Source organism: Bombus terrestris, chromosome 15 (genome assembly GCF_910591885.1).
Source record: "Bombus terrestris chromosome 15, iyBomTerr1.2, whole genome shotgun sequence".
Classification (NCBI taxonomy): domain Eukaryota; kingdom Metazoa; phylum Arthropoda; class Insecta; order Hymenoptera; family Apidae; genus Bombus; species Bombus terrestris.
The window spans coordinates 3,550,864-3,565,340 of record NC_063283.1 but is presented as its reverse complement, the minus strand read 5'-3'; the positions used below and the strand labels follow the sequence as shown (position 1 = coordinate 3,565,340).

The 14,477-nt window shown below is 35.0% G+C and overlaps 3 protein-coding genes across 4 annotated transcripts; 1 reads left to right on the top strand and 2 right to left on the bottom strand.

The window, feature by feature from the left end:
* Positions 1-54: 54 nt before the first annotated feature.
* On the bottom strand, positions 55-1,715 carry LOC100647199 (luciferin sulfotransferase-like). The gene is made up of 5 exons (XM_003401061.4): positions 1,184-1,715; positions 1,011-1,107; positions 636-937; positions 412-506; positions 55-348 (listed from the first exon to the last, which is right to left on the bottom strand). The coding sequence occupies exons 1-5, from the start codon at positions 1,368-1,370 to the stop codon at positions 55-57; spliced, it is 975 nt and encodes a 324-aa protein (XP_003401109.2). The 5' UTR covers positions 1,371-1,715.
* A 437-nt stretch (positions 1,716-2,152) lies between these two features.
* On the bottom strand, positions 2,153-8,612 carry LOC100644659. The gene is made up of 3 exons (XM_003401039.4): positions 3,863-8,612; positions 3,575-3,749; positions 2,153-3,505 (listed from the first exon to the last, which is right to left on the bottom strand). The coding sequence occupies exons 1-3, from the start codon at positions 8,201-8,203 to the stop codon at positions 3,282-3,284; spliced, it is 4,740 nt and encodes a 1,579-aa protein (XP_003401087.2). The 5' UTR covers positions 8,204-8,612; the 3' UTR covers positions 2,153-3,281.
* Positions 8,613-8,727: 115 nt separating this feature from the next.
* Positions 8,728-13,984, top strand: LOC100644310 (TATA box-binding protein-associated factor RNA polymerase I subunit B). 2 transcript variants are annotated; one of them, XM_048412848.1, is made up of 10 exons: positions 8,728-8,950; positions 9,032-9,122; positions 9,212-9,416; positions 9,487-9,634; positions 9,704-9,846; positions 9,914-10,129; positions 10,238-10,377; positions 10,589-10,781; positions 12,207-12,647; positions 12,727-13,984. In XM_048412848.1, the coding sequence occupies exons 1-10, from the start codon at positions 8,864-8,866 to the stop codon at positions 13,889-13,891; spliced, it is 2,829 nt and encodes a 942-aa protein (XP_048268805.1). In that variant the 5' UTR covers positions 8,728-8,863; the 3' UTR covers positions 13,892-13,984. The 2 variants fall into 2 exon arrangements, with proteins under 2 accessions (XP_048268805.1, XP_003401084.1); XM_003401036.4 differs by having other exon boundaries at positions 8,729-8,950; positions 10,238-10,467.
* The last annotated feature ends 493 nt before the right edge of the window (positions 13,985-14,477 follow it).

Here is a 14,477-nt window from a genome sequence, read left to right as displayed (position 1 = left end):
AAATTTTCCAGTTTTTCAATTTTTAAAAATTTATAAATGTACGTACAACGTCGTTCAGAAACTGAGATGGTACGGAGAAAATCTTTCTTTTGTTAATCTGTCAAATTCTTGGACCACGTTGTCGGGCAATCTCTCCTTCCACTCGCCGACTTTACCACTTCGGATAAACGAACCGTCAATGGTGATTTTTTTCCGCTCCTTGTTCCTTCGAACCACATCCTCGTGATTCACGGCTGGATTTTTCTTCATACTGGCAAACTTCAAATGTTCCTCCAATACTTTTACTTGAGCATCAGTCAAAGTTCTATCAAGGAACGCAGCTGACTTCCTTATCGCACCAGGCAAGTCCTAAATTTTACAAAAAAGATATTCGTACCTTGGAAGCAACTGCAACTGTTTAAGTTTACTTACAGCTATCATATATTCGTATTTCAAAAATAACATATTGAGAGTGGTCTGCCTCTTCCAGAAATCGAGAACGTGGTCCCAATATGAACTATAACTCACTATAAAGATAACAATTCTATGATGAAGTCATTATATAATTTATACAAGGAGCAAAAATACGTATCTAATTTCACGATCGAATAAAATGTAAATTTTGGTAGCACAGAATTGCTAGAACATGCACGTACGTTTATCTGCCAGGAAAAGGCGGCAGAAGTCGGGAAAATTGCCACGATAGCCTTCTATTATTTGACAATGATGAAAATAAGAGATGCAGGTATCTTTTGGATTTCTCGCCACGTAAATAATCTTCGGCTTTTTCTCGCCTGTCCGAATCTGACGTGGAAGTAAATCAAAAGGTAAATGAGTTTTGATGAATCTTGGAGAAGCTTTATTTTTTGTATACTCCAGGCTATCCACAGTTGACAGAGGTAACTCCACTTCTGGATGAACTTTTGCGTAAGGCGAATAATCAAAAAGTATGGAGTACCTAATAGAACACGTAATTTCTGTTATTTTTAATATTTATGAAAGACATCGATCACTTTGCCTCGTTAACTTACTCAAAAAAGGGGAACCTTTCGGATAAGTGAACTTTGGCTCCTTCATAGTCTAAATTGTTTGCGATGTTCCAGATCATTTCCTGAGTCCATGTTGTCCCTATAGTTATGTCGTACAAATTAAAATGTGACCTTCGATACCATCTTATGACTTAATAAGATTGACTAAGATGTACCAGTCTTTGGAAAACTGCAAACCCAAATATCGTCATCCTTGACTTCGAAGTTTTCAATTACGTCTGCGAAAACTTCGTATCTCGTTGGTAAACAAAAACCGCGCACTTTCATATACCCATTGCGAAATTCATTTGTAAATTGGTCTTGTAGAATTTGATCCAAGTCATCGGTCTGAAGAGTTGTCATTTTAAAACACTATATCCTATAAAGTTGTATTTTATTCGATAAACACGGCTGCTTTTCGTTTTCATGCGTTTTCTTTAAAAAGGATTGAACATAAAAATTCACTGGAATGTTTTATTTGTAATGATCGTTGATCAAAGACGCAAGGACCGATTTCGCAAAAATTATCGAATGCCCTGGCATTCGAGACAAAAATTGAATCAACTCGAAAAATATTGCATTGCAAATAAGTATTCCAATATATCTTATCTTATCGCGAATATATCGAACGAGATACGTTCCCACTTTAAATAACAAATCGACTACTTCGAAATCCGTGCATATTCTTATATAGAGCGACTCAGCAGCAATTGGGACGAACGAGTTAATATCGTTGAGAGGTTTTTCTTTCGGCATTACTTTACTAGAACAAGGTTATTGCCGATCTTGCATGGCTTTTTTCCTTCTACCTTGCTCTGCAAGAATAGCTCTTCTCGAGCGTTCATTTGTTCTCCGACGTGGAATGTGGATAATTTTGCAGATCACGAAAAAACGTGTTTCATTAGACAAATTATATGAATATAAACCGTCGTGAATAGAGGGAAACAAGATAATTTTCCAGCGACGTTTTGTTCTTTTACACGCTTTCGAGTTAACGACCAAGGACATTGAATGAATGATAAAAAATAGAATGTTGAAAGAGAAATCAGCTGCGTTGCACACGTAGCTTTCGCATAAGAAGTTGCTGATCTTTTTTCTTAAATTTAGCATAGTATATGTGAGATACGAGAATAAAATAACGGGAGAACTGTCCCTATATGGATTCTTTATTTTTATTAACCAAATGAGTATAATCATCATACAAAAAGGTAAAATATTGAAGATAAAAATTTAAGAGACTATATTATCTAAGTCTTACGAGTGGTAAAAAGTTGTGTACTGTAATTCAGGTACTAATAACTACTTTCATCATCTTAAAGCATTTCAGTTTGCCACGATCAAGCGATCCATTTTCAATCGTGCGCTTCCTCGACGCAGCAAGTTTTCATTTTCGGTACTATAGTACGGATGGTACGGATAGTACAGTATTTTCATTACCAGTAAAATGTGAGATTCTAACGCTGTGAATTTACTATTGTTCCACGAAAATGAAAATTATCGTTATTATATTATCATATTTAACATACGAGATTTAACATACGTGCAACGTTTCCTATCTATATATATATAGTGACGCTCGCTTAAAGCGCAGTTAATCTGAAAATTTCCATTATAATTCTCGAAAAACAGGTAGCGATTTTAATTAAAAAATATTCCAAGTACCTTGACAAGGTAACAGCAATAAATTTAGCAAGAGCAATCACGAATGACAAAGTACCTCTTGTTTGCGATCACTGCATCAATTTATCAATAGATTTAGTTAATGTTGAGCTCAAAATATTGAATAACATAAAGTTGAATTTTAATGGAACGACTGCATTAAAACGAGCAGTACTACGTATTTTTGATATGAAAATATATTGGCAAGACGAAGTTTCTTAAATTCAATGTTAAATATAAATTGTAGGCACAAATTTGCAGAACAACGTACTATGATATCTTAATTCTTAGATCTATATCAAAAACTTCTGGATCATCTAAGTCACTATGTTATCACTCTAATCCTCGTTACACGCAAATGCCTAAATAAACTTTATGCCATAAACTTAGACGTTCATGTGTATCCTATAAAGTAAACATTAACACAATGCTAGTATATATTATGCATTATTGCAAATAAAAGTAAGATCCATGGAGAGAATTCTAGAAACAAATATCTTTAATGATCCTCTCAGCCTGAAATGCGAGATAGTTTGTACGTTCTTATATCGTCTGTTTGATCGTCAGACTGCTAATTGACATTTAAACTACGCACACGAAAACATTTCTTTAACATTACATGTTGGATATAACGCTAACGCTTTGAGATAGATCTACTTGGCCCCTCAGTACTTTTTGCTGTAATTTCTTACAAAAGATTTTGGCCATAAGTTTGTTACGTCGCGCTTCTTCTTGCTTCTCCTGTTGCCGTCGCTTCTGTCGCACCTCGTTCAAACGAAGATACCGCTTGCGCAACCTCTCCCTCATTTCCTCGTTGCTCATCTTTTTCTGTGCGTAAACTGAATATAAAGGTTATAAAGGCAATAAAAATGTAAACGACAAAGAAATGAAAAAATGAAAATCCTTACCTGTTGGTTTAGAAGAAACTCTCGGTGATTTTAAAACATTCGACGTAGTCGCCATTGCCAACAACTGTATTCGTTTTTCCTTTCTTAATTGTCGCAGATGAGATATTTCCGACATGTATTGCCGACGCGTTTCTGCATTATTTACAAAATCCGCTTTATTCTTACACAAATAATCCTAAAATTGATAAAATATCGTTATATACAATTATGCGATTTTATTATTTGCATTACATTAACTGAAATATTATCCACATATTGCGGGACACCCTATATATAGCGCCCACTTACTTGTAAAGTACATTTTTGCGGAGAATTTTTCTTCGAGCTAACTTTTTTAATCATGTTGCAAACACAGCCATCCGTTTTCACTTCGTTAACAGTATAATTCGATAATGGCACTTTTAAAAACGCACCCAGATTGTCATTTTTCTGGCCATTTTCTTTTGCGAACGACAATTCGTACGCAATGGCTTTTGGATACGTTTGATAACAACTACAGTTTTTGACGCTTTGATATGCCGTGCCACAGCAACGACAATATTTATAATTTATATCGGAATCACTAGTTTGATTCGCCTCGTCCACGTAATTTGGTTTTCCGTTGTTGCAGGCTCTGCCACGCAACAATTCTTCGCTATTCTTCGCTCGATTATTACAAAAACAATCTTTCTCGCAGTTGCATTTTACATTACTTTGTACTTTGTACTGTGCAGTTTCGTTAGCTTGTCCATTAGTAACGCAATAAGGCCACGGTTGAGTCGAACAGTCTTCCACTTCCGCGCGGGAATAGCGAGACCCATTGTATTGAGTCCTCCCATTTGAATGGCAACTGCAGAATCCTTTCGCGTTCTGCATTTCCGGTTCGCGACTGTTCTCGCAGGCACAATCGCTCGAACATCCGCACAGCTTGATGCGGCTATTTTGATTCAAACTCGATACGTATCCATTATTATTCTGATAATACTTTGAACTATATCTCATTGGTGCCCGACCTTTCTTCGAGTGGTCGTTATCGCATTCGCACACCGTTGTGCAGCTACATTCTTTCAAATTCCCCTCATCTCTGTCACGTGCATGGAATACCTTCTTCTGGCATTCGTCGCATTTAGGAGCATTGTTACTTTCCAACGCAATTATTGGCGATGCACACGACTGACATCCTTTGGACACTACCTTTTTAGTGTCACATTTGCAGTCACACGACTTTAACCTCGAGGCGTTTATTTGATTCTTCGTTTCTTTTTGCTTAAGTGAACTCGTCTGGACTTCCTTGTTCGCACAATGATGCATTACCTCAGACGAGGAGTTACTATTCATCTGATCAGACAATGCCTGTGAGCCAACTGGACTCTCCTCTCGAAAGTTTTCTATATTCGTATGCACTTTTTGGACGCTGCTCGATCGATCCTTCTGCTCCTGTAAACATTGCATGCAAGTGGTAACTACATTTTGAATGGCGTGATACTTTAAGCATTGATTCGCTTGTTCGTTGCATTTGTGATTGTTTTGGAAGTGCAGCGCACTATGCGCCGAACACTGGACATAATGCACGATTTCTGACTGCACCATAGCGGAAGCTGTAGATGTTTCTTGAGGGACAGTTTGCATCCCAGTACTGACTAACTTAATTCTGGAATTGTGTAGATTAGAGGCAGACACGATCTCACCGCCAGTCTTCGAGAGGGCACTGGTAATGTTAGTTGCAGTTTGTGCGCAACTGTTTCGCTTTTTAATACGTTGGATAATACTATTTGATCTACTGGAAAGTTGACACGTTGCTAAATTGCAATGAGATGACCATGGCTCTTCCATTGAATCGGCTCGTGTATTTGATCCGTTCCTTTGCAAATAATCCTTACCATTAGATAAATCATGCACATGCGTCAGCGACTCCATCGGTTTCCTTTTGCAGTTTCCTGACCTCGATTTCTTTGGAGACGTTCGTGATCTTTCTGGCCTTCGCGACTCTTCTAACAATTTCTTCAAATTACATAAATGACTGATTTCATTCGTGATCCAAATCAATTGATTTCTTTTCTCCATCTCGGCGTAGCTAACCAATTTCGAGTCTCCGGAGTCAGAACTGCCGCACTTTTTAAGTTCGAATTGTCTTTCTGAAAGTGTAGTGAGCAATCTCCAATCGTCACGTTCCCCTGCATTGCTTGAACGAACGATGGGTCTTCTGTTGTTCACAACCGCGTCCAACAACATCCGGTTATGATCAGGAGGAGTAGACGTTGTCGTCGTCGTCGTCGCCGTTGTCGTCATCGTCGAATCTCTCTGAGAAATTTTACATCTTTCTTTTGTACAAAATATATCTTGCATTTTGTTGCCTTTGCGATTTCTTTGAGGAAAAAAGCATTCAGAGCTTTCGCTCTTGTCCGGTTCGGTAATAGTATTGTTGCTCCGATGACAATCGTCAGATCTAAGACCCATCCTTGCTTTTCGTCCGTCAGTTTCTGTTCTGTCTGTATTCTTATCTATTTTATCACTGCTACTTCCTAACGTAATATCTTTCGTAATGCCTCTTCCATTTCTCATTGATTTTCCTTGCATTATTTCCTTCTGCAAATTCCAGTTACCTGAAGAATCGCTGGTATTATGCTTTTTTGTTAAAGCCTGGAGTATTTCCCTACCGTACACTCTGCTTCTAGCATCGTCAGGATTCCATGGAACATTGTCTTCTAGATTATGTTCGATTTTATCGTCTGTATATTTGGCGGTGATCAATCTCTTGACTACATGATGTATCAGTCTTTGCTTAACTTCCTTGTCGCATTTATTAGCATCGACGAGACTTTTTAATATATTTACGCTCCGTTCTAGATCCTTCACCAAGCTATCCGACTCTCCCCATAGCTTCTCGTTAATACTGGAGCTGGTATTAGGTAGAGTAGAATGAGACCTTCCGGTCTCCGAAGATGAGATATGGCTACCGCTTCCATTAGGAACGTTCTCATATACGTGACCAGGGAAATACTCGAAACTATTTGCTCTGCCAGTTATATTCCCCACATCGTCAGGCTGAGGTGTATGCCTCGCAGAACCATTCTGAGATGGTTCCGAATTACTGTGTCGCGGTTTTACTTTATTACTACGCTCGTTTACTCCAACATTTCGTGTTTCATTGGCTTCATACTTCCTCGAATTCTGAACTTTGTACGTTCCCTTTGGATTCTTTAACATTAATGTCGAATCCTTCTGCAAACTAGTTCCTCTCTTTGGTAACGGCGGCTTCTCTTCATCGAGAACCGAGACTTGCACGCCAACGGATTCTTGAGTATAAGTGCATAGACTCGTCTGTATAAGTTTATCACAAGTGGAAGGTTTATTTACAATAGTGGCGATAGAGGATGAAGAGTTAAAAATTAGTGGCAACGCGGCTCTGCTCTTATCCCTAGCATACAAATTCAACTCGCTTTGACTTCGCTTCAACGGTAATTTAGAGGCTGGTATAATTAACGTATTCATGGATGTGCTCTTTTTTAAAGGCGACGTCAGAGGGCATATATTTTCTTTGTTCGTATTTTGTTCGTTTGTTAGCTTTCTTATCTCACATGTGGGTTTTACAAGAGGGACCTTAGATATAAACGTTGATTTTGGAGTATCATAGCTGTGCTCCTTTTTTGAATAATGCACAAAAGCATCTTGCTGCTTGAGATCCTTAGGGAGAGATTTTTCATTGGACTTTATATCGTTTCCCGTTATTATACCTGGCAAATGATTCTTAACAATCGGAGTAATTTCAATCTCACTTTCTGATCCCGAAGCATTTCCCAGATTTAATGGTGTGGAATTAGCATTAGGAACCATAGAAGTGGTTGAATTTTTTTGAACTCCCACGAGCTTCCCAGAAATTCCCGACTCCGTAGTACCTTCTGGATCCAATCTTAAAGCGGCAGAACAACCTCTAGCTAAAGCCATGCGTTCTATTGTACTTAATTTTTTATCATTTTGTTTACTGGGTACTAGATTAAAATAACCAACATCTGCTCCACTATCCCACTCGAGTGGCTTATGGGAAGCAATACTAGAAGTTGGAGAAGATATTTTCCTTTCTATGCTTTCTGTTAAAATCTCCTGATTTTCATTTTTCTCTTCTAGAATTGTCTCTGATGTAACATGTTTTAAATCAGGCGATGGAGATTCTGGGTTTGACAATGCTTGGGCATATCTAGATGATGACTCTGCGTTCGAGGATTGGCCAATAAGGGGTGGTCTCACCCATCTTCTTCTCTCTCTGGGCACGCAAGTCTTTAAATTATACTCTTCACCTATACAATCTTGTCTGTTAGCCTCTACTTTAGGATTTACTTCGTATATATTATAATAACATTTAATTGCTTCTGGTGATGTACTAGACGTAGGCAATGAAAAATATTGATCCAAATTTGTATTTTGAGAATACTTGTGGTAATATTCCATTACCTGAGATGAAAGACTTTTGCTTGTTGGACCCAGTTTGATCTTTGGCTGCGGTGCCACAACCTGCAGAGAATGCCATGGTGTAGAACTTGTAGTACAGGTTGAACATTCAAGTTTTTGTATTTCTCTTAAACGCGGGAGATCTTCTGAAGCTTCGAAATCTTGCAGATGACCTTCACAGTTCGATGCAGAGTCATACTCCATAATCACAAACTATACGTGCCTTGTCATCTTTTATTCAGAGTTTAACGCAGTGTCACATTTTAACAATAAACTGATCCCTTAAAGAAAGTTGTCTATAAACATTCGGAAAATTAGCCATCCTTCTTCAATTACGGCAGCACAACCTCCTTCAAGAGTACGATGCAAGACAGAGGTTAGGACGCTATTGTAAACGAATTCAATTGTGAGGCAAAATCTAGTTCTCTTGATTGTAGAAAAACTTTCTAGCACAATTCAAGAATTATAACGTGTCAGAAAAGATTATTTTAATAATCGTCACGCTATATTTACCGTGTGTAATGTTTCAATGATTACAAAGTTTTATAACAAACACTTCGATTATTGTTTACATTTCTGTGAAAACTTAACCGTAAATTAGCGGTAATATTCTGCGTTGTATTCCCGCTACAGGGTACAATTCACATGTATCTTCAATGTATCATTCGTTCAAACTACACCAATCGCAATTCAGAACGAAAGATTATGATCGGTCACGTGAGTACTCGCTGTAAGGTTAAATCCTCTGTGAATGAGAAACCACGAGGTGAGATGTTAAACGCGTTCGTGCCGTACGACCTCATAGTACACCTAAATGCAATAAACAGTAGAATATAGAACTCCCGTTAAGAGTACACGAAGAAAATGCAAAAGTGCAGAATTTGTGGCAGTAAAGATTTTTACAAAGAAGCTGGATATTTTTTTTGTCAAACGTGTCAAACGCAAAATGAGGTAATAATATACTGTAATTTTATTCTTATCTTTTTAAACATAATTCATAATTAATAGTAATTAATTTCATTATTTCTGTAGGATATCAGAGATGAAGTTCTTGAATTACGTATAGATAGTACGACTAGATTGCGAAAAACAAGAATTAGGCAATTAAAATCTGATATATCAGGTTTGTATCAATATTATTTTAAATATTATTCTAAGAATTTCTTAATATCTTTAAATATTAGGTATGCGATCTTTGCTTACAATTATTAGGTAATGAGGTTGGATGGACTTCATGGGAATTGTACAATTTTGTTTTAATTGGTTTAACAAATGAGCTAATAGAACTTGGAGTTCCATCTGATATAAAATTGACAATATTACAATTATGGGCAACATATTTAGGCAAACTTGAAGTAGCATTTATCTCAACTAGAAAGAAATCTATGCCCAAATTAGCTAGAAGATATAAGAAAAGGTATGTTTGAGTAAACAATTTGAATTATGTTTATGTTTATATTCAGACAAATTAATGTTTATTATAATAGGGATGCAGATATTATTTATGGCAAGGTGCAATCGGAGAAAACATCTAGGAAGCGCAAAAGATCTAGAAGTAGTACTTCTATTATTAGTGGAACTAGCATTACCGGACTTAGTGAGGGTAGTTCTATGAGAGAATTGAACAAAAACAAAGTAATTTTTATAATATTTATTAATAAAAACAAATTTATTTCATATTTCACACAAACCACATTTTTTCAGAGACTTCTGATAGCGGCAGATTATGATAGATATCTTCAGTCTCAAAATAGTTCTGAGGGTGATGGTCTTAGTATGCTTAGTCAAAGTCAAAGTATATATAGTGGTCAATCTAGTTCTGTGAAATCATCAGAAAATGAGGGAAAGTAAGTTTCTTTAAAAAATTTGATATACATGTATTGAAATATTTCTTATACTTTTTTATTTATTTAGAGTACAATTTAGTTCCCATGCCAAGGAAGAAGCAAGAAAAATTAAAAGATTATCAAAAAATATACCTAGATTTGAAAGAGTTCAATACAGGGCAAAACACATAAGTACTCAGTACAAAATGGGACCTAATATAATTACACCTATGCGACTATGGGCAATTATATATTTAGCTTTAAGGATCCATAATCAACCTATACAATTAGGAGATATGTTAAGGTATGTAAGAGATGTTGTTTCTTATTATCATGATATGTATAATTATTAATATATATATATAATTAATATATAAATTGAAATTTTATTTATTAAAGAATCTTTTCTTAGATATGGAAGAGAAGGACACTTGTCTTACTACAAATTGGATCATTTATTACCGCCAGAACTGAATTTAACAGCAAATGAAAGAAGCTTCTTAACACAGAATGTTGAAATTACACATAAGGGCATGAGACGAATTATTGCAAGTATGGCAAAATTACTTGGTGCATGGAATATAGTTTGTCCTGATTTTCTATCTTTAGTTAACAGATATTGTCAAGAACTAGGATTACCAAGTATGATTATATTTTATATTTTCAGTTTATTTATTTATATTTTCAGCTTGTTTATTTATATCTTTACTTACATTCCTACTATTAACTGAATCTTATATTTGTATATCATATATGATTTTAGGGGGCATCCAATTATATACAGAAAGACTAATAGCTTTATCACCTCCTAAAATGATATTTGATGCAAAAAAGTCATGCATTCCTAACTATGAAGGTCGTGCAATGGCATTTATTATAGTAGTGCTGAAAACTTTACTTGCTCTAGATGGTGTAACTGAATATCGCATTAGTAGAATTGCAGAGAGGATCAACAGGTATGTTTGAAAAAAATGAATATCTATTATATATATTATTTTATGTTTTGAACCTCAAAGTCTGTAAATCTGTAATATAAATAGTAAAAATGGTCAGTTTATTTGGAACAAAAATGCAACGCGGAAATATTACATTATCTGATAATACATTAAATAAATCGCAAAAACAAATTGGGTTCGAAAAATGTAAATGTACCGAAAGTAATACTCCGTGCATAATTGTACATGGTGGTGCAGGGGATTTTAGTGATTCTATAGTTATAGAAAAAATGACAGCTTGTAAAAAAGCCGCCATCAATGGCTATAAAAAATTAATAAATGGTGAAACTGCAGTAGATGCTGTAGAAGCTGCATTATGGTGGCTTGAATGTGATGAATTTTTCAACTGTAGTTACGGATCTGTGTTGAATGAAATAGGTGCATTTCAAATATGTATATATATATGTTTTTTTAATGTCAGCAAAGTTCAATTATGTAAGTGAAGATTATTAATATTCCTTATTAGGAAAAGTTCAAATGGATGCTAGCATAATGGATGGTTTCACATTTAAATGTGGATCAGTAGCGGCAGTTTCAGACATAGAACATCCTATAACACTCGCAAAATATGTTATGAACAATTTTCCAAATTCTATTTTCGTGGGTGAAGGAGCTAAAAATCTAGCAAAACATGCAGATTTAAATTGGATATCAGAAGGAAATATGGTCTCACCAGCAGCACGCATAGCTTTACATTCAGAAAAAACAGGAGAATTTAATGCTGATGTTCATAATCAAAGTTTATTGGATATCGATATATTAACGAGTAAATCGATTAAGACCATGGTAAAGAAGTAGATTTTTATTTATTCATGAAATTATTATTTATAGATAGTCTTGGTACTGTTGGTTGTGTAGCATATGACGGATATAGTGTAGCTGCTGGAACTACGACTGGAGGTTTAAATAAAAAGTTGGTAGGGAGAGTAGGAGATACTCCAATATTGGGTTGTGGTACATATGCTATTAGAAACGTAGGATGCTCCTTAACAGGGCATGGAGAATCTATAATGAAACTGGGACTAGCGCGTGCAATTGTAGAAGACGTTAAATGTCATATTTCGGGCGAGGAAGCTCTGCATAAACACTTTTCTTATATGTTAAAAAGATTTGAACAAGTCGGTGGTGGAATTATACTTCAGTCAGATGGTCATTGGGCAACATATTTTACTTCCGAAAAAATGCCATACGCTGTAATCGAAAATGATTTAATTACATACGGGGCTAGATTATATGAAGAAAGAAGAGAAATGTATGACAAAGACGAAAAAAATTGCGAGTGCAAATGTCCTTTTATAATCGTACTTTTAATGAGAATTAATACATTAAATACGATAAATTTTTTTATTGTTAATATAAATACTTACTTTCGCTTTTGTATTTCAGCACAGCTATTGAACGCGGCTTACTCGATAATAAACTTTTTAGTTTTCAAGAATGGCAAAAATATATTGAATGCAGAAAGACGATTTTAATGCATGCACATTATCCAACCAAAATGAAATATTGTCCCGATGCAGATGGAATCGACGATTTATACTTAAAATTCTTAGAATTTATATCTTCTAAATCGAATAAGAATGAACAAGAAATAAAAAATTCTAAACATTATTTGCCACAAGAAATTATAAGTGCTATGGGAAAACACATAAGTAACATAAATATCGATGATTTATCGCCAAAGGCAATTGATATATTTCCACCATCTCTAACACCTCTTCATTCGTACTTGCAACATTTATTAGATCATCCGCTTTACGATATTCCTAATATAGCACGAAGTGATTTTTTTCTTACAAGAGTTGGGTACATGACAAAATCTGATGCGTAAGTAATTTGAAATTATTAATTCGAAATATGCTACTTTTAACCACATTTAATTGAAATACATTGGTCTCTTTTTTAGTTTAGTAGAATTAGCAGCGAAATGTGGCATGGAGTTAGAGATAGTCGATTCGAACGTACATTTTCTCGAAAAAAATGTACCTCCATTTGAACAACCTAGAATGCCAAGTATAAATGAACTAAAACAGCTTATCGACGTGCAAGATGACTTACAGGACGAAGAAGATAGAAGCGAAAGTGTGAATGACTATTTACACGCTAAAACACCATGTAGCATTAAATTTGACACTACTAAAAATCAGTATTACGATAGTACTGTAAGTACAATGAAAGATTCTGCAAATTTCTTTGCAGAAAATGATTTTACATTTACCGAAACTCTGCCAAACGGGAAATTAGCAATACCTGTTGATAGCGATAGTGAGAACGAAGAAGATTTAGGGAGCAATGGTTTGGATCAATGGACGCTTTTAGAAAATAAACTACGTGATAAATATAACATACATTTATCACTAGCAGAAAAAGAAGCCATTCATAAGTCGAATGGAGTGAAAAAAACACATTCCAAAGAATCTAAAATTCAACTTAAGAGAAATAGTAAGGGTCAGTTTATTAAGCGTAGTGCTGCGCCTATAAAAATTGAAAAGAGTGACGCCGAGTTTTTTGCTGCAACAGAGAATGTAAATTTTTACGATAATATCGACACAAGAGTCATAAATGATAAACATATAGAGGTTGAAAGTACTGAAAAAAATCAATTATTATTCCCTGAAAATATCAATATCAGTGACATTAATATTGATGACACAAATATAAATATTGATCATTTTGATATAAATGAGTATCTTAATTTCAGCGACATTTCATTTTTTAGTCAAAATGACATTCTTGCACCTGTATCAAGTAAGGAAGAAACTGTAGTCAAGGAGAAAGATATATTTTTTAAACCCTTTACAGAGTACTGGATGTATGACTGCATTTTCAGCCGCGTGAAATCAAAAAATTTCGCTATATTCGAAAAATCATTACCACGAACTTTTCGTTGGCTACTAAACGAATGTGCACTTATTGTGGAAATGTCTACAGAAGATTTATACGAAGAAGTCTGTTTAATAGAAAATTATTATTCACACATTTCAAATTCTAGTACCCCTGACAGTAGTGAACGTACCAACATAGATTCAATATCTAAAAGTCAATTGAACTTTATTTTAAATAAATGGTAAAGAATTGTCGTGTGCTATATTGTAATATATTATAATTTTGTACTGACAATGTAATTTATTCACGTGGAAACAATATATTAATACTTCAATCTACGGATTAAGCTCCATGAAATCCTTTTATAATAGATCTACGCGGCAAAATATTTTTGTGCTGTTTCATATTTATCTTTACGGCACTATGAATAGCGATGAGAGAGCTATAAGCTTCAAATTATGTTCAAAGCGATTCGAATTTTTTACAACGGCTCACGGAAGTATTTGAACACTCTTAGAAACTTTATATATATGTATAATACAAAATATTTTGAAATCTTATTAGCATCGTAACGAGACACGACTGTCGTGCTTGTATTGTTAACTTTTGAAACGAATCTGAGAATGTATGTAAGAGTTACAAGATATTCAGTGGAAACATACACTTCGCAAATATCATCCAAATATTTGAACAGTCAATTTTTTACTATATTAGTTAGTCAAGGTGTTTAATGGACCCATTGTTAGCACTTATTGTATAGTCTAAGACTACAATTTATGCTTTATACTAATTTTCCACTAAATGTGCATTTTGCAAAAAATGTCACGTGGC

Excerpts from the sequence above, each read along its gene's own strand:
- LOC100647199 (XM_003401061.4), bottom strand. The coding sequence starts at position 1,370 with ATGACAACTCTTCAGACCGATGACTTGGATCAAATTCTACAAGACCAA. Across the intron at positions 507-635 it reads CCTTTTCCTGGCAGATAAAC|TGAGTTATAGTTCATATTGG; the intron begins GTACGTGCATGT and ends TTATCTTTATAG. Across the intron at positions 349-411 it reads AATACGAATATATGATAGCT|GACTTGCCTGGTGCGATAAG; the intron begins GTAAGTAAACTT and ends TGTAAAATTTAG.
- LOC100644310 (XM_003401036.4), top strand. The coding sequence starts at position 8,864 with ATGCAAAAGTGCAGAATTTGTGGCAGTAAAGATTTTTACAAAGAAGCT. Across the intron at positions 8,951-9,031 it reads CGTGTCAAACGCAAAATGAG|GATATCAGAGATGAAGTTCT; the intron begins GTAATAATATAC and ends TTATTTCTGTAG. Across the intron at positions 10,782-12,206 it reads ATTGCAGAGAGGATCAACAG|CACAGCTATTGAACGCGGCT; the intron begins GTATGTTTGAAA and ends TTTGTATTTCAG.
- LOC100644659 (XM_003401039.4), bottom strand. The coding sequence starts at position 8,203 with ATGGAGTATGACTCTGCATCGAACTGTGAAGGTCATCTGCAAGATTTC. Across the intron at positions 3,750-3,862 it reads CGCAAAAATGTACTTTACAA|GATTATTTGTGTAAGAATAA; the intron begins GTAAGTGGGCGC and ends TATCAATTTTAG. Across the intron at positions 3,506-3,574 it reads AGTTTCTTCTAAACCAACAG|TTTACGCACAGAAAAAGATG; the intron begins GTAAGGATTTTC and ends CTTTATATTCAG.